The sequence below is a fragment of the Mastacembelus armatus genome, chromosome 3 (assembly GCF_900324485.2).
Source record: "Mastacembelus armatus chromosome 3, fMasArm1.2, whole genome shotgun sequence".
Taxonomy (NCBI): Eukaryota; Metazoa; Chordata; class Actinopteri; order Synbranchiformes; family Mastacembelidae; genus Mastacembelus; species Mastacembelus armatus.
The window spans coordinates 15,219,275-15,238,373 of record NC_046635.1 but is presented as its reverse complement, the minus strand read 5'-3'; the positions used below and the strand labels follow the sequence as shown (position 1 = coordinate 15,238,373).

The following is a 19,099-nucleotide window of genomic DNA, read 5'->3' as shown; positions in this document are numbered from 1 at the left end:
ACAGTTAGGACACAAAACTGCCATTGCCTTTTCCTGAAAGCCAGATGCCTCATCCTCAATCACAAAACTTTGGGAGAAACTGCAAGGGGTGACCTGTCCATTTGCTGATTTTACAAAAATATTTTTATCACCTTTTGTCACTCCAGGAATTCTATCCCTCAAAACTGTTCTGTCTGCTCCTGTGTCACACAAAAACTTTATTTTTACTCCATTAATTTTTAACATTCTAATGGGCATTACCTTATTCCCTTCTGCATTATAATAAGTGTCTACAATTTCTTCAAGGTCCAGCATTTCATCTACAGTAGGGCCTAGTCATGCTTGGGGGTTAAAGGGTCCTGGTCTCCTATACTCTTCTGATCGTCTGCCTTCATCTCTCCCTGAGCTCTGGTTCTGCTCATCACAATCACGGGCAAAGTGTCCTGGTCTACCACAATTATAGCATACATCATCCTTCCATTTCCTATTTCCAAAACCTCTTCCTGAGCTCCCTCTACCTCTGCCTCTTCCCCTGAATCCTCTCCTGTTGTACTGTGAAGGACCTCCTCTCCCCCTGTCACTCATGACATCCAGTAGTGCAAACACTGCAGCTTTTGATTGTCGTTCTGATTTATGTTTCTGTAAGTCTTGGGCATGCTGTGCATAATTCATTATTTGAGTCACTCCATCTGTGGGTGTATTAATATTTAGCTTTCGGATGTGGTGGGTGATGGACGGAAGAAACCCACTCAGCAAGGCCTGTTTCAGTTGTTGCTGATAGGGGGAAGCGACAGTGTCAGAGGGGTCCAAACCACTGTTTGCCTTGAACATTTCCTCTAGCCGTCCTCTATAGTCCTGCACATCCTCACCTTCTTTCTGTTTACATTGGGCAATAGCTTGGTAATCGGGAGGTTTAACAAATGCATTTTTTACTCTATCTGTCAGTAATGCAACTTGGTTGTCTAAGACTGGATCTCCGGGGGCCAAAACCTCCCCCCCTGGAGTCCGCCCTGTATATCCTCCCCTCACTCCTCCATATCTGTGTCCTAAAGCTTTCCTGCACACTGAGTCAATCTCCTGCCCGTCCAAATTGTAAGTTTGTCTAAGTTGTTGCAGATTTACAATCCATTGACGAACATTAGCGAGGGGGTCCCCTAGCCCTTTTACTGCATCCTCCAGTTCCTTACAAGACCACGGTCTCCTTACCAGGAGAAGGGGCCTGTTATCATTCCCTACTCCAAAATGGGGGTTAGGCACCTCTATGGCTGGAAAGATGCTGGCTGGGTCAGTCAATGGTGGCCAGGGCGGCGGATCAGGACGGCGGATCAGGACCTTGACCCATCCTTGACCCATCGCCCTGGAGGTCCCTAAACGGACTTAATTTTGACATGGCCTCTGCCAGTCCTTGGACCTCATCAATTAAAGGACCATACAGATTTCCTGATCTAGTGTGGCTAGGACTGATTAGAGCAGGTCAGGACTGATGGGGGCAGCTGTCCTCGCTGCCCCCATCACAGGTGCGGCAGCCGCAGCCGCTTCTTCTTGTTGAATTAACGCTTGTGGACGCCCTACAAAATCAGCTGGGTCCTCTTGGAGGGCTGCTATTAGGGACTTTTTATCTCTTCTCTTCTGCCTTCTCTTCTCAGCTTGCTCTTGCCATTTTACTGCCTCAATGAGCTGAAGTTTAAATTTATCAATCTTCTTAGGTTCTGCTATGGCCATTTCTGCTTTTAACTGAGTTACCAATTTATCGCATGCGCAGGTTTCCAATTTTCCAGGAAACTCATACTTTTTCTTCCATTCTCCTAAATATCTCGCTGATCCAGGAGAATAAGTGTTCATAAATTTAGGATCCCCCATTAATTGGGGTTTACTGTTTCCCTTTCCCATAGTTGCAACTTTGGCACAAGCAAACGATCAGTCACAACAGTGCGGGGATCGTCCACTGTATCAAGCTTCTACAGGTGCTAAGTACCTGCGGATACAGCCGTCCACCACACTCAACTTTTCAATTTTTACTTGTGCCCAACAAAATACACAGTTTAAATAGGTAGTGACACTGCTCTATTCAGCCGACAATAGTCCGTCAACTACCATCAGTCACACGTTCTCATTCACTCACACGTGTTTCAGTATCCCTGATACTTTCTTTTCGTCCCTGACGAATAGCGCTTTTACTTTTCAAGTGTCCCTGACACTACTATGTCCCTGACATAGAAGTCAACGCAGCTCACCTATTTCTGCAGATACGTCTCTTGTCCGGCTTCCGTCAAGCAGCAGAAGTGAATAGGATCTTTTCAGGCGAGTAGACACCGACCTCCCGTCGAATTCACGAGGGTGGATTTTTCTTGGTCCCCTATGGGACCGACTGTGCGCAGTTTTCCAGCGTCCTCGTCCTCCTCTTCACCGTTGATGCTGTATTGGAAACCGGGCGGAAACACCAATAAATGTTGGTTCTAATCAAACATTTACACAGAGACTTTCTTTTCTTTGTTCTAGGTTGAGCTCGTGACTGTTAGGAGATACAAACTTGTTGCTATCTCCGGCTGCAGCCACGAGCCCGCTCAGAACACTTTAATTTATATCTGGAGGTGGTTACATGACTTCCAGGCACCGTCTCACTTTACACAATAGGGGAGAGTTGAAACATAGGTTAACTTCAGAGTTCATACAGAGTTCACATCCATATATTCACGTCTTGGTGATTTGCACAGAAAAATTGAATTGAATTGAAAAACAGAGAACATCCTTGACTGTGACATGCCTGGTTGCCCCCTTTACATAAATCTGTCTGCAAAATGACAATTCTCATAACACAGTTAGCAATTTACAATGCCCTTATTCTAACAGTGATGATGTGATCCAGATATGTCACTTTTTGTTGTACAAACTGCAGTTTGGAAAGGCTGACTTTATGGCCATTTTCTGCAAGGTGCACTGTATCTTTTTTGCATACTTCTTCAGATGGACCACAAATCAGCAAATCATCTACATACTGTAGTAATGCTAAGCTGGGAGGTAAATAAGAAGAAGTACTTTATTAATCCCCAAGGGGAAATTCAGTTGTTACAGCAGTTATTAAATTTGAGATTATTTAAATTATATTGATTAATAGTAATTAATAAAGTAATTAATAAAGTAATAAAGTAATTAACTATTTATTTGGGGGGGGGGGGGGTTGTGTGTGTGTGAGTGTATGTGTGTGTGTTATTGTTTATATTGAGGAATTATAGAGTCTTGTGGCCGTGGACACAAAAGACTTACTGAATCTTTCAGTCTTGGCTTTAGGGGGAATTAGTCTGTGGTTGAATGAACTTCCCATTTGCCACAGTTCCTCATGAAGTGGGTGGGCAGGATTGTCCAATATGGAGTTTATTTTGTCCACCACCCTCTCTGCCACAGCCTCCAGACTGTCCAGTTCCAGTCCAACAACAGAGTTTGCCTTCCTGATCAACTTATTTAGTCTGTTGGCCTCACCAGCCTTGATGCCACCTCCCCAGCACACAACTGCAAAGAACAGTGCACTCGCTACTACAGACTGATAGAACATCTGCAGTAGCTTGTTGCACACACCAAAAGAACAGTCTCCTGAGGAAGAACAGTCTGCTCTGTCCTTTCTTGAAGAGTGCATCTGTATTGTTTGACCAGTCCAGTTTGTTGTTAATGTGGACTCCAAGGTATTTGTTGGAGTCCACAATCTCTACTTCATCCCCAAGGATGGAGACAGGGACTGGGGTCTTCCTGTTCCTCCTAAAGTCCACCACCAGTTCTCTGGGTTTCTTGATATTGAGCTTTAGACAGTTGTTGTTACACCAATCAACAAAGCTTTTTATCAAGTGTCTGTATTCCTCATCGTTATTAATGTTGATGCATCCAATGATTGAAGAGTCATCAGAGAACTTTTGGAGGTGACAGGTTCCTGAGTTGTAGCGGAAGTCTGAGGTGTAGAGTGTAAACAAGAATGGTGCTAGTACAGTTCCTTGAGGTGCACCAGTGCTGCTCATCACCACATCAGATATGCAGCCATCTAAGCAAACAAACTGTGGCCGCCCAGTGAAGTAGTCTTTGATCCACTCCACCATATCTGCGGGAACTTTCATATCCTGCATCCTTGCACTTAGCAGGTGGGGCTGAATAGTGTTGAAAGCACTTGAAAAGTCAAAAAACATGACTCTCACAGTGTTGCCCTGCCTCTCCAGATGGGAGTATGTTCTGTGCATTAAGAAGATGATGGCATCTTCCACTCCAATGTGTTCTTGATATGCAAACTGCAGGGGGTCCAGAAATTCAGATACTTGGGACCTCAGGTGTTGCAGGACCAGTCTCTCAAACACTTTCATGACATATGATGTTAGCGCTACTGGTCTGAAGTCACCAAGGGTACTGGGACGGGTTCTTTTTGGTAATGGGACAATACAGGAGGTTTTCCATAACTTAGGCACCTTTTTGAGCCTCAGAGAGAGGTTGAAGAGTTTCTGAAAAACCTCTGCAAGCACACACCTTAAGTACTCTGGGACTGATCTCATCTGGTCCTTTTGCTTTGTTGGCCTTTAGTTTAGCTAGTTCCTTCCTCACCTGTGGCAAAGGCTGGGCCTGTGTATTGTGTTGATGAGGAGTCAGATGATGAGGGCAGGGGAGGAGTTATTGGAGGTGAGGTATACTTCAATGTTGTATGGCTGCTGATATCAGTGGGCAATGGGGAGGCAGCATTGGCAGAAATGTTGGGTGGGGTGATGTGAAGAGACCCCAAGGCATCAGCTAAGCTGGTGTAGGGAGGAGGGATGGTGTGTGAGGACAATGGATCAGAGTAAGAAGCAGAGGTGGTGTCAAATCTATTAAAGAACAGGTTAGGTTCATTAGCAAACTTTGAGTCTCCTTCCACAGCAGTGTGCAACTTCTTATAACCAGTCGTCATTTTCATCCCATTCCACACCTCTTTGATATTGTTCTGTCTCAACTTGTGCTCTACTATGTCTCTATAGAGCTGCTTTGCCTCCCTCAGCTTCCTCTTGAGTTCCTTCTGTGCGGCTCAGAGTTCCTCCTTGTCTCTTGCCATGAACGCCCTCTTCTTCTTGTTGAAGAGGCCTTTAAATGTCCTTATTTAACCATGGCTTATTATTGGGGAAACAACAAACTTTTTCGAAAGGTCTTGCGCATCCCCATGTCATGGTGAGGTGTGGGTCTGACGTCTGACGTCCACGTTTATTCATCCCTTGCACATTGAGCAATTATAATAGTCCTTTGCCTTCACCTTCGGTGGAGCTCGGTTCTAATAAGAAAAATATTCCTGACGATTTCCAGGCCCATGGCCACCTGTCAATCACAATATATAAATTTTCAGAAAGGTCTTGTGCAACCCCACGCCATGGTGGGGTGTGGGTCAAGTCCCGCATGCTACCTGGGGGAACCCCTGGCAGTTTTGCACTCCTGGCTCATTCAGCAATTATAATAGGCCCTTGCCTGCACTGTCACTGGGCCCGGGCCTAAAAAAATGTAGATAATGTTCTACTGTCATGAGTCCAGTCTGGGACTTCCTGTCGGGGACCTTTATTTTGTAAGCAGGTTCCTGTTTGCCATGCACTGGGTAAAGCCGGCAGAATCTGAGGAACGCAACATCAGGGATAACCGACCCGGCAGCCGGCATCGTCGATCATCACCTGGTGGATCATCTCACCTTCCCAGCTCACCCCGGCTAACCAGCCCTAGTGAAGCCTGACCTCTCTTTTTGAGACGCTTTTTGTTGTAGTTTTTACTTAATTTCTTATTTAAATAAACTGTGTCTAGCATTTGGGTCCTCCCCCTTCTTCTCGCTCACACTCACACGTAACATTTACAATCTACATACAGACCCATAAACATGCCAATACAAGTACATATGCAATCACATGGGATTCTCTTCTTTGCACCTCCCTGCCTCTCATTTTGTCCTTATTTAAGGCTGCTTCTATCTTTGATCGTGTCTCACTTACAGTACATGCACACACACGCTACCCATCCTCCTAGGTCTTCTACCTTCAGACAACCCCATTCCTTGCTGACAATGTTTGGGATTTACTCCAGGTGAGTTAAATTAACTTTTAACTCACCGTTCATTTTACATTTCACTGGCACTATACATTAAAGTCACTGTGTTGACTATTTATAATGCATGACTTGTATTGACTCTGATCAACTTATGGAAGTGTATGAAGGGCACACAGAATTTCCATTAGTGTTTGCTGAGTGCTTCATAATTTTTTTAGTATGTTTCCAAAAAAGTAAACATATAGAAGTGAAATTGTAGGTAGTTTCTTATTTACAAAGGATATGCTTTCAAAACATTCATTTGCAAAAAAACAAACTACCAAAAAAATCTCCCAAAACACTAACTAAAGTGCAGAATGGATGTTGTGATGGATGTAAAAAAAGTTGAAAGTTGCTAAATACATGTTAGGAATAATTGCATTCACAAGAGAAAATCCTTCAAGGTTCAGGGTTTTCATCATAGTTATCTACATAGATGGACTTTCATATTTTCCAGCAACCTGCTTTTTTCCCCACTGAGCACATGCTAAATGGCCTAAATGCTTGAATATAACTGCAGTCCCATTTAGCTAAACTGTTTGACAGTGGGCTGACAAAGAGAGCACGAGAAATTGCATTAGTGAGAAAGACAGACAGGCAGAGGTTGTGGCATTTTGTCTGATAAATATAGGAGGTGAGTGGGTGGAAGAAAAACAACCTAACAGGCAAGATAAAAGAGGAAACACAGAAAGACAGATATGACACCGGGAGAGAGACAATATGACATAGAAATAATAGTGAGAGAACAAGTAATGATGCTTATAGGGAGAGATGCAATAATGCTAATCCACAGTTAACTGAGGTGAGAGAAGGAAGAAAGGGGGGATGAGAGAGCAGGGCAGATGTGAAAAGGGGGAAGGGAAGAGAGCAGGAAAAAGAGGAGTGATGTGGGGAAGGAGAGATGCATGGAGAGAGGTACAGGGGTTGTGATAATACTGAGGAGATGATCAGTGGTCAGAAAGAGATACAGAGGTAAGATGAAGTGGGATGAAGGGCTGCAAATAACATGAGAGGCACAATGATATGGGCACAAATATAATGACAAAGATGGAGGTAGGAAAGGAGATGGAGAAGAGGCAAAGCAGGGCAAAAAAAAAAAAAAAAAAAAGGAAAAACAGACATAGCTGGTATTCAGTCAATAGAGTCAATAATAATACACAGCCTAACTTAGAAAGTTGCATTGGATTTGTGGGCCAGCACACTATGGAAAGAGAAGGCTTGTATCTGATTTATGAGCCAGGGACCTTGTGGTCAGGTTCTACTAGAGCACTCAAATTTAAAATTTAACAATCTCTCTGATCATTCTGTAGATCTGTACACTATAACTTGTTATAGAGGACAGTACCAACTTTGTGTTGTTGGGCAAAAGTGACTTGACTAATTTATCTACATTGAAATGAGCATCTCTGTCATAAATTGGGGTTATAATTAAAGTTCGGCCCAATGAAGTACCACTCTGGTACTTCAAGGTGCAAACAAGGACTTTATTCTAAGCAAGGAGCACAGATACAGGGCTAGACAGGGAAAGGGTCAAAACTGGAAACTAAAAGGCAGGGAACTGTGAACTAAGGGACGACACACATGAATTAAGGGGACAGAACATGGGACCTGGGACACACACACACACTGGGGTCACACAGGCCTATGGGGAACAAGACTTCAGGGACAAGGCAGGGGAGTCAAACACACCAGACTAACAGGGAAACATGAACATGGACACAGGGAACAAAGCATGAGGGTCTGGATCACACACACATTCGGGGGACTCACCAGACCACAGGGAAACAAGAACATGGACACAGGGAACAAAGCAGGAAGGTCTGGGTCACACACACAATTGGGGACGCACCAGACCACAGCGGAAATAAAGACAGGAAAACAAGGCATGAAGCAGTCTGGGTCACACACACTTGGGGAGACGCACCAGACTACATAGAGACATGAACATGGGGACAAAGCATGAAGGTCTGGGTCACACACACATTAGGGGACACACCAGTCCACATTAAAACATGAACACAAGGGACTAAACGTGAACACGAGGGAACTAAATAAGAACACAAGACATAGTAAAGAACTTGGAAAACACAAACACAAAGGAAAACAGCTACTTAACTTAACAGAAAATCAGTCCACAAACAAAAATCCAATAGGAAATCCAGATGCAAAAAAACAAAAGGCAAAACAAACTTGGAAAACAAAGGCAGTTCTTGGAAATACTGGGCAGCTCAAGACAGTGTTGGGCAGGAGTGTAATCAGATAACCCAGCCACGTCTGTGGCTGAGAAAGGGGTATATAAAACAAAGGAACAAAACAAGGCACAGGTGGAAACAATTAACTAATTAGGTCAAAGTAAAGAGAAACAGAACAGAACAAAACTAGGTCCGTCATGATCCTTCAAAAATAAAAGTACAAAACAGGAAACACAAAAGACGGATCATGACACTGTTGTATCGAAAAACAGTTTTTCTGAGATACATTTAAGTTACATACATAATCAACATTTGTATTCTTGTTTTCCTGTATAGACACAGAACTTAAAACCAAAATTAGATCTAATGTATTTAAATACATTGTAAGATCTTCATTGTCAGAAGATATTTCTGTGAATATCTACATCATTTTTTATTTATCTGTAAGGAGACATGTCAACAGAATAATATTGCACTGATTTATTTGTTGTGATGGAGGTCACCATTCCTCAGCTGACTGGTGACATCTGTCAAGTGCTGGATGTTTGGCTCTGCAAGAAAAGTTTAGCCACAGTACTTGCAATGGCTTGACAATGCCAGTTGGTCAGTTGGTGATTTGACAAATGAGATCCAGACTGATATCTAACAAACTATTAGCTGAACTGATATAGAACAGTTTACATTTGTAATCCTCCACTGGACAAAGTCTTTGACTTTGACTCTCCTCTAGCTTCACCATGAATTTGAAGCTACTCTACAAACAAATACCACAAACATGCTTTTTAAAGTGCCCCTACAGTTGTTCAAAAGTAATAAAATTATCTCTAATATGCACCCATATTGATGCAAACCCAACACCTCTCTGATTTACCCCTACCATAGAACAAACCCAATAAAGTGACTTCTGACTACAGTAGAATAACCCCAATAATCTTCTTACTGATTAGCCCCTACATTAGAACAACCACAATAAAGTGCCCTCTGATCTGCCTGTATAGTAGACTAAACAATATAAGGTGCCCAGTGTCTATAGAAAGAAGATAATATAGCAAAGTTCTGTAATAGCTTAGTTATGAGTAAATTATGATGTGCCTCAGAGAACATCTGTATGTGACAATCTGGATGACACGCCTGGGTGATCTTTTCAGTGGAAGAAAATGCTGGTGACATGAACAAAGATAAAGTCCTTTAAATGAAGGAAAGGAAATTCAGTGCACTCTGAAGTGCCTGCTTTTGTAAAGGGCTAAGCTGCAGGTTCTGAATGACTTGTAGTGAAAAACAAATAGCAAAAAAGGTGTCAGTGTTTTATTGGCTGTAACACAATGGATGTCTTCCAATGTTATAACTATATACCTTTTATTCAGCCCCTGAATGAAAGGTATCTAAGTAATATCATTTGATTGCCTCTCTGTGTGGGCCCAAGTGCAGAATTGGGTGCCCTGACAATAAAATAAAATAATAATATTCTTGTGAATGAACATAAAATATGAAGTGCCGTGCCCTATAGGGTGTGCTTTGTAGGTGGAAAATGTTTAAAAGTGCCCTGTGAAGCACTGTGATGTTTAACTAATTTCATTTTTTGTCTATCTAATGCTATTGAAAGGGCAATAAAATGAATATGATCTGAAATGCCCTTTTAGTAAAGAACATGAAATACCCGTGTTGTTGAACCTGTGCTGGCTGAATATTCATCTAGCAGTTTCTTCCTTTTTGCCAGTTTGTATTGGTACTCTTTGTAGTAGAGGAAACCAGATGTGTCAGTGTCACATCAGTGTTCTCTTATGCTCCTAGTAGGTTTTGATAACCGTCTTTGCCAAATCCCTCTTTGGACTTTGGGACTATAAGAGTGTTTGACTGGAGATACTCTTTGTCCATACCTCTGTGTTCTGCACGATCCCTGCATTTGATGCATTCAATTGATATTAAAGTTTTACTACAGAGATGTTTTTAGAACTAATTTTTAAAAAGTAATCAAAAGTAATATTGAGAGGCCTGATCACTCAGTAAAATGTTAATCTTAATTGGATGTAGCCTTTTTGCCAAAATGTACATTATTTTTCTACTAATGGAGCCCATTATATATATTAGATGCCCTTTATACTTTTTTTGCTCCTGTCCCTCTGGCAGCCTGAATCTGCCATTGAACAAAATCTAAAACTAGGAGGGGAAGAACTCAATGGAAAATTAACAAAGAGGCAAAGCAAAATACTTTTCACTGTAATGCCTCAAGTGTGGTGCTACAATGTGGCATCTGGTGCGATCCAAGTATTTGCTTAATTCTACTTATCCCATCTGCTCAAAAGTGGACAGAGGAAGATGTGGCAGCAGAAGAGAACCAAGATAGGAAGAGAGACAACTGGAAATGGAATGAGAGGCAGACACAAAGACAGCTGAGGGGGAGAGGTGAACTGGGTTGGAAAGACAACAATCTGAAATGAATCTAGACACTCCAGATGGTTTCAAATTTGTGTGTGACAGCACATGTTTAATGTGTGTATTATTGTTACTGCCATCTTGTCTAGTTGGGCTTGTGTATAGGTATACAGGGCTTGTGTATGGGTACAGTGTGGTCTGTGTGTTTTGTGTTATGACAAACAAGAACATCTGCTACGTGCACAGTGAGCAAGCTCTGATCTCTAGGAAACAGAAACAGGCACATTTTGTGAGCATTAGGTTAACTAGATTGTAACCTATTACATGGTTGTCTCTACAGTATATATTTCTGTACATGTGCAAAAGAGAAAGTGCTCAGTAATATCCATCCATCCATCTTCTGCCACTTTTCTGTGGTCGGGTCGCAAGGGCAATTGTCTAAACAGGGATGCTAGACTTCCATCTCCCTAGACACTTCCTCCAGCTCTTCCGGGGGGACACTGAGTTGTCCCATCTCCACCTTGGCTCAATGTCCCCAACCTCCCTTGGGATCTGGTCGAAGCTCTCACGGAGGTGGGAGTTGAAGACCTCCCTGACAGAGGGTTCAGCCAGATGTTCCCAGCAAACCCTCACAATTCGTTTAGGTCTGGTGAGTGTTTCTTGCTTCCTCCTCTGCCACCTGATCCACATCACCACCAGATGGTGATTAGTTGACAGTTCAGCCCCTCTCTTCACCCGTGTGTCCAAGACATATGGCCAAAGGTCAGATGACATGATCACAAAACTGATCATCGAACTCTGGCCTAGGGTGTCCTGTCACATGCACTGATGGACACCCCTATGCTTGAACATGGTTATGGACAAGTTGTGACTAGCACAGAAGTCCAACAACAAAACACTACTCGGGTTCAGATTGGGGAGGCTGTTCCTCCCAAACACGCCTCTCCAAGTTTCACTGCCCATGTGAGCGTTGAAGTCCCCCAGCAGAATGATGGAGTCCCCATTGGTGCACCTTCCAGCAAGAAGGCTGGGTACTCTGTACTGCTCTTTGGTTTGTAGGATGACACGACTGTAAGACCCAAAGATGCAGGGAAACAACCCTCTCAATTCCAGGGGAAAACTCCGAGCACCTGGCAGTTGAGCTGGGGAGCTATGAACAAACCCACATCCGCCTGCCAGCTCTCACCACGGGCAGCTCCAGAAAAGAAGAGGTTTCAGCCCTTCTCAAGGAGCTGGGTTCTGGAGCCCAAGCTGTGCGTGGAGGTGAATCCAACTATTTCTAGTCGATACCGCTCCACCTCCCGCACAAGCTCAAGCTCTTCCCCCCCAGTGAGGTGACATTCCATGTCCCTAGAGCCAGTTTCAGCTGTAAGCAGTCATTAATATAACCATGAGGTTTCTGTACCTTTAAAACAAGTGAAATTCAGGCACTTGGCATGAAAGCGTCACACGGCAGATGCTATAGTGTCAGTGGAGGCTAGATGGCATGTGTTGCATGTGAGGACAGGGCTTTTTACGCTAGTAACACAAGCCCTGGCACACAGTGTAGAGTGTTTTATTTCAAATACACAATCCATTATATTGTTTTACAGGTTTTTGAAGATTGAATTAAAAAGGAATGTTTAGCAAACTTTCATCTCATTGGTAATGAATATACACTCACTATTTTCTTGTCTTGAGTTCTACAGAACTTTTAGGATAAAGGCTAATGGATTGATGAATGGAAATGCAAAAAATAAGTCTGTATCTTGAAATTTAAAATCTAAATGAAGATTTTGTCATTTACTGCAAAATGCAATTTGAAATCCTGATATTCTAATATGATTTTATAATGTGATCTCTCTCTTCCAGCTGAATCTTGTGGTGGTGTAGTCCAAGGCCTGAATGGCACCATAGAGTCACCTGGTTTCCCCCACGGCTATCCCAACTTTGCCAACTGTACATGGCTGATAATAACAGGGGAGAGAAACCGAATCCAGCTAACCTTCGTCACACTAGCTCTGGAGGAAGACTTTGACATTGTATCAGTTTACGATGGTCAACCGTTGCCTGGAAACTTAAAAATGAGGTTAGAAATTCTATTCTATTCTTCTAATCTTCCACCCTGCTGCTTTGTTGATCTCTTTGCTATTTTTTTATTTCTATCTTTGCTTTGATGTCTTTGCTCTTTCATTCTAAACCTCTGACTCTCAAAAAAGCCTACCTCTCTTTTCTTGCTATGTTTAAAAGTAGCTTGGTAAAATACACTGAGATTTAACAAAAAAAAATAAAAAACTTATATATATATATATATATATATATATATATATATATATATATATATATATATATATATATTCTGCATGGAGAAGGAGGTTAGAGGCAAAAATAAGGGCAACGCAGAGAGAAGTTCGCCAACTGTCAGAACTGCAGATAAGGGGGATGAAGTTGGGTAAGAAATACAGCAGGCTGTCCATACGTGAGGCCCTGGAGACTGTCAAACAACGACTCACAGCCCTGGCCACACGCCTGAAGAGGTACACCAGAGAAATAGAAGCGCGGAGAACAAACAGGATGTTCTCCACCGAGCCATCCAAGTAACACGAGGGCCAACCCACCAAGGCTGGAGACTGAACAATACTGGAAAAACATGGGAGAGGGAGGCATAACATAACACCAATGCCCAGTGGCTGGCAGACCTGAGAGCAGACCACAGTAACCTCCCTGAACAGGAACCAGTAACCATCGCAACGGCAGATATCCTAGAAAGGGTCTCAAACATGAAGAGCTGGACAGCACCGGGGCCTGACATGATCCACACCTACTGGCTAAAGAAGCTACCTGCCCTCCATGAGCGCCTGGCAGCTCAAATGCACCAGCTGCTAATGGATGGGACCCACCCAGAGTGGCTAACTGAAGGCAGGAGTGTCCTGATCCTGAAGGACCCCCAAAAGGGAGCAGTCCCATCCAGCTACCGTCCGATAACCTGCCTCTGCACAACATGGAAGCTCCTGTCAGGCATCATAGTGGCTAAGATGAGTAGGCACATGGCTCAATACAACAAATATAACAAAGGCCCAGAAAGGAATGGGTAAGGACACCAGGGGAGCAAAACACCAACTACTGGTGGATAAAGCGGTCGCTCGAGACTGTAAGACCAGACAGACCAACCTGTGCACCGCCTGGATTGACTACAAGAAAGCCTACGACTCAATGCCTCACACATGGATCCTGGAATGAACTGTACAACATCAATAGGACCCTAAGAACCTTCATAAGGAACTCGATGGGACTGTGGAAAACAACCCTAGTAGCCAACCTCAAGCCGATAGCACAAGTCTCCATCAAGTGCGGCATCTACCAAGGAGATGCTCTGTCCCCACTGCTGTTCTGCATAGGTCTGAACCCCCTCAGCCAAATCATCACTAAGACGGGCTTCGGATACCGACTGCGAAATGGGGCAACAACCATCAGCCACCTCCTGTACATGGATGACATCAAGCTGTATGCCAGGACTGAGCGAGATCCACACCACCAGGATATACAGCAACGACATTGGAATGTCATTCGGACTGGACAAGTGTGGTCGAATGATAACAAAGAGAGGGAAGGTTGTCAGGACTGAAGGAGTTGAACTCCCAGAAGGCAGCATAGCGGATGTTGAGGGCAGCTACAAGTACCTTGGAATCCCACAGGCAAATGGGAACCAGGAAGAAGCGGCAAGGAAAGCAGCCACAGCCAAATACCTACAGAGAGTAAGGCAAGTCCTAAGAAGTCAGCTAAATGGGAAGAACAAGGTCCAAGCCATCAACACCTACGCCCTGCCGGTCATCAGATACCCCGCTGGCATAATAAGCTGGCCAAAAGAGGACACAGAAGCCACTGATGTCAAGACAAGGAAGCTCTTCACAATGCATGGAGGACTTCACCCCAAATCCAGCATCCTGAGACTGTACGCTAAGAGGAAGGAAGGAGGCCGGGGACTGGTGAGCGTCAGAGCCACCATCCAAGATGAAACGACCAAGATCCATGAGTACATCAGGAAGATGGCCCCAAGCGATGGAATACTTAGTGACTATCTCAGGCAACAGAAGCCCGATGCAGAGGAAGAAGAGCGAGAACCATCATGGCAGGACAAACCCCTGCACGGCATGTACCACTGACAGATACAAGAAGTGGCTGATATCGAAAAGTCCTACTGGTGGCTGGAAAAAGCTGGACTGAAAGACAGCACAGAGGCACTATTCGTAGCAGCACAAGAATAGGCCCTGAGCACAAGATCGATAGAGGCCGGGGTCTACCACACCAGGCAGGACCCCAGGTGCAGGCTGTGCAAAGATGCCCCTGAGACAATCCAGCACATAACAGCAGGTTGAAGATGCTAGCAGGGAGAGCATACATGGAACGCCATAACCAAGTGGCCGGCATAGTGTACAGGAACATCTGTGCCGAGTATGGGTTGGAGGTCCCAAGGTCAAGATGGGACACACCTCCAAAGGTGTCGGAGAATGACCGAGCTAAGATCCTGTGGGACTTCCAGATACAGACTGACAAACTGGTGATGCTCAACCAACCAGACATAATAGGGGTGGACAAACAGCAGAAGAAAGCCGTAGTGGTAGATGTAGCAATCCCAAGTGATAGCAACATCAGAAAGAAGGAACATGAGAAGCTGGAGAAATACCAAGGGCTTAAAGAAGAGCTAGAAAAGATGTGGAAGGTGACGGCAACAGTGGTCCCCGTGGTAATCGGCACCCTCGGGGCCGTGACCCCCAAACTGGGAGAGTGGCTCCAACAGATCCCAGGAATAACATCAGAGCTCTCAGTCCAGAAGAGCGCAGTGCTTGGAACAGCTAATACTGCGAAGAACCCTCAAACTCCCAGGCCTCTGGTAGAGGACCCGAGATTGAGGAAGACACACACACCATCCAGAGGGGTGAGAAGGGAAATTTTTTTTTTATACACATATATGATTTCAGAGTGGCTATGTAAAAATAAGTCAACTAAATTCTAAATGGTTTATAAATATTTTTTTGTTGCTGACAATCTATGTAACCACCATAATGTTATAAACTCTCCTTATTGGTAAATTGTCTATAGTCACTGTTTTCATGTTTTGTGTTCTGACTTAGACTGTAGTTTGCTCACTATAAGACATGGATAAAATTAGGCCAGGGACTTTCAGGGATAATATGTATATTGTCGATTTGTATTTTGTCTTTTTTAAGTGTCAGCTAGATTCCTGACAGTAGCCAGTACAAGTTATTGTTAGACCACCTGTTGGAGTATGAATGATGTCAGAGGATATATTATTTTAATTTGCCACTGTGGAATATTTAGTATTATCCGCAACAGAATTTAGTTTAAATGTCTTTGCTATGTTGCCCTGAGTTCATAAAGGGAAGTTCAACCTTATAACATAGGTTGCACTGCTTCTAATAAACCATATGGGCCTATGAGCCAGCATGCCTGGTTTGCTTCATGTATGTATGTATAATACCAAACAGTGGGGTTAAATAGGGTTAAATAGGGGGTTTTAGGGAAGTGGTCTCTGGACATCTAATATGTGTTTTATTTTCGCTCACGTTAAATATAGCAGTGTTGCAGCGTCACAAGCATGAGGATATAACCAGCCTCACTATTAGCTGAATTTTTAAATTTTAAATTTTTTTGCTGATCTAAAAAATATGCAGCAAAATATAAGACATTATATTTTGCTGCATATTTTTTAGATCAGCAAAATATAAGAGATTGGTTGCATGGTTATGTATGTACATGTAGCATAGACTGTACATGATACTCAATGGCGGTGTTGGGTGGAAGTTTACTGTAAGTACAACTACAATGTGTAGTGTATGTATGTGTATGTGTGCCTTACTGATGTTGAATACTCACGTTTTACACAGATCCGTTGATGAGGAAGTACACAGAGGCGGCTGGGGTGGTTCAGCTGATTATAGGTTTTATTCAAACCTAGCGCTCTGGAGATCAACCCTCATGGGGGACACGGAGAGATCTGAGCTCTAGGCGAAATCTATAGAATGTATATACCTTGTAACTTGGTCATCACCCTACATGGCAGTACTTTTCCACAAAAGGAATTCGGACCATTACCATATATGGAGTTGTTATTCCCTTTTGTCTCCCCTCATAGTGAAGACATAGTGAAGAACAGTGACCCTGTCACGTGTCTAAAACATACAGGAGTACACTTTACACACTATGCTGCATACTAGTCACACAAAGTGTGTCTGCATTCCCACACTGAACAGTGGTGCCATTGCCTCATAAAATAGCTGGCCCAAGAGACTACTTCAAAACATAGATTTATTAGATCCTTCTCTGTTTTCATCTTTAAAATATATTATAAATCTTAATACGTCTGTGCAATGAGCTTAAACAGTGTTTAACTATACTGGAAAAAATAAAAGTGAAACAAATGGAATATAAAATATTTTCAATTGATTTCAAAAATTCATTTTCATTTGGCTGCTCCGGGACTGCCCTTGGGCCGCTAACAGACCCAGAGCCTGAGCTCGGTGGCTCCACACCTGCTAACGGGGCTAGGCTAGCAGAGCCGCGCGCGCTTCCAAATCAGTGATCCTTGCCTCCAAAGCTAGCAGAAACTTGCACTTATCATTACAAGTATCATTATCATTAAAGGAGGCAGAGGAATAACTAAACATGTGGCACACCGAGGAGGAAAGAGAGAGAGAGAGGGAGAAGCCATGTTACTAGCTAGTTAAGCTAACTGGTAGGCTAATGAACGCTAAGTCAGGAAATAGCAAATACTGGTAAAAATAGAAACTAATACTTGACTGGTACCGGAATGTAGCGGTTAATTAATGAATCGTTAGTTTTTAGGTGTGTTAGACTTCAACTAGTCTGTTGCTAATCTGTAGACGAACTATACAGCACTGTGTGTGCTGTATAGTTCAGCTACGTTCATTTACTCATAGTCCTTTGTGCTGAGCACCCCCTGGGTGACCGCTACAGTATGTTGTAGCCAATGAAATAACTTTTCCAATGATGTGACACTTTGGTTCTGTCCCAATTCCTTCTTTCAAAGGATGCAGTCTACAAATGCACAGCCTTCAAAGCCTACGTAGACGACATAGGCCAAAGGTTGGGCCTAGCCAAAATGACAATCTCGTCTACGGTGGACTTCCTGAATGCATCATCAACTTTTCCCGCCCTACCGTTGAGTTGTGAAGCTCCCCCTCTGTTGCCTAGAACCTTCCCAGTTGTGTTAAATTAACAGCTAATGATGGAGCCAGAAATGTAATTTTCCTAGATTTATATTATTTTGGTAGAAAATGAGATACTTTGCCACCATCGTACAGCGATGTATGTCATCGTGTGACATTACTTTTGGCCAACAGTGTAAATTTTGCCTAATGTTAGTTTACTAACGCAGCTGTGAAGGTTGCTAGGCAACATAATTTACCCATATTTTACTTACAAACAGTATGACGTCACTTAGAAAAACGTCACACTGGGATATCTTGGGTGACTTGTGACGATGATTCAGCACACCAGACTCTTATGAAATACAAGGAGACATGAACTAAGGAGACATGGCATGGGGAGGTGATCCGGGTCTTTTACTCAGGACACGACAGATCTACTTGGAAACAAGAAACATGAATACATGGCATGGCGTGGAGATCCTGAATGACGAACACAAAATCCTCTTGGGCAAAAATAGTCTTTATCAGAACACAAAGGAAAAGTTACTTTACTTAGCTTAGCTTGCGGAAGCAAGGCAGTCCATGATCAAAAACAGTCTTCGAGAATAATCCAGAGGTTTGCAGGCAGAGTTGGGGATGGATTCACAGACAACCTCACAGTTTGTCCGAGGCTGAGTGAAGGTATATAAGCCGTGAGTGGCAAACAGAACACAGGTGAAAGCAATCGTAATAATTGGTCAGGGTAAAACAAGGCAGAAAAACCAGATCCTGTATGATCCTACAAAATAAAAGCGTTTAACAGGAAGTCAAGTTCCGTCATGATCTGACAATATACCTGCAAGTATATAGGTGCATTTACATTCATTCACTGTCTGTGTGGCTGTGGGATTTTCATTGTTTTTTATGTGTTTCTACTGTTCAGATCTGACCAGAGCAGCTGGTAAACACTTTCTTATCCCCCATAGATTACAGTCAACAGGCAGAGCTGTGTGGGTTTGACACAGAAGGTAAACTGTGATCAACAAGAGGAAGGAGTTAGAGAAAAGCAAGGGCACAGCAGGAGGAACCAACTGCTTCTAGCATTACAGCTGCATTTGGTGTTTTGCACTTTTTTTTACCAAAACGTAATTTTTAAATTTGTACATTTTTAACATCTAGTTTTGTTTATTTGTATATTGTTATTGTTATTGTTCTAAACATACACAATGTCATTTGGTTACGTTGTGCCATTCTGGAGTCTCCAAGTGACACAATAAGGTCTGCTTACACATAGTGTCACAAAAAACTATGCAGAAAGTTCACTTTTAGCTCCTTTGTGACTCT

The 19,099-nt window shown here is 43.1% G+C and overlaps 1 protein-coding gene across 1 annotated transcript in view; it reads left to right on the top strand.

Moving 5' to 3' along the window:
* The window catches only part of LOC113138270 (CUB and sushi domain-containing protein 1), a 950,854-nt gene that overhangs the window by 197,154 nt on the left and 734,601 nt on the right, over positions 1–19,099 (top strand). Inside the window, exon 2 of the mRNA XM_033325108.1 lies at positions 12,459–12,675. Within this exon, the coding sequence (XP_033180999.1) occupies positions 12,459–12,675 (217 nt within the window). The remainder of the gene's footprint in view (positions 1–12,458; positions 12,676–19,099) is intronic.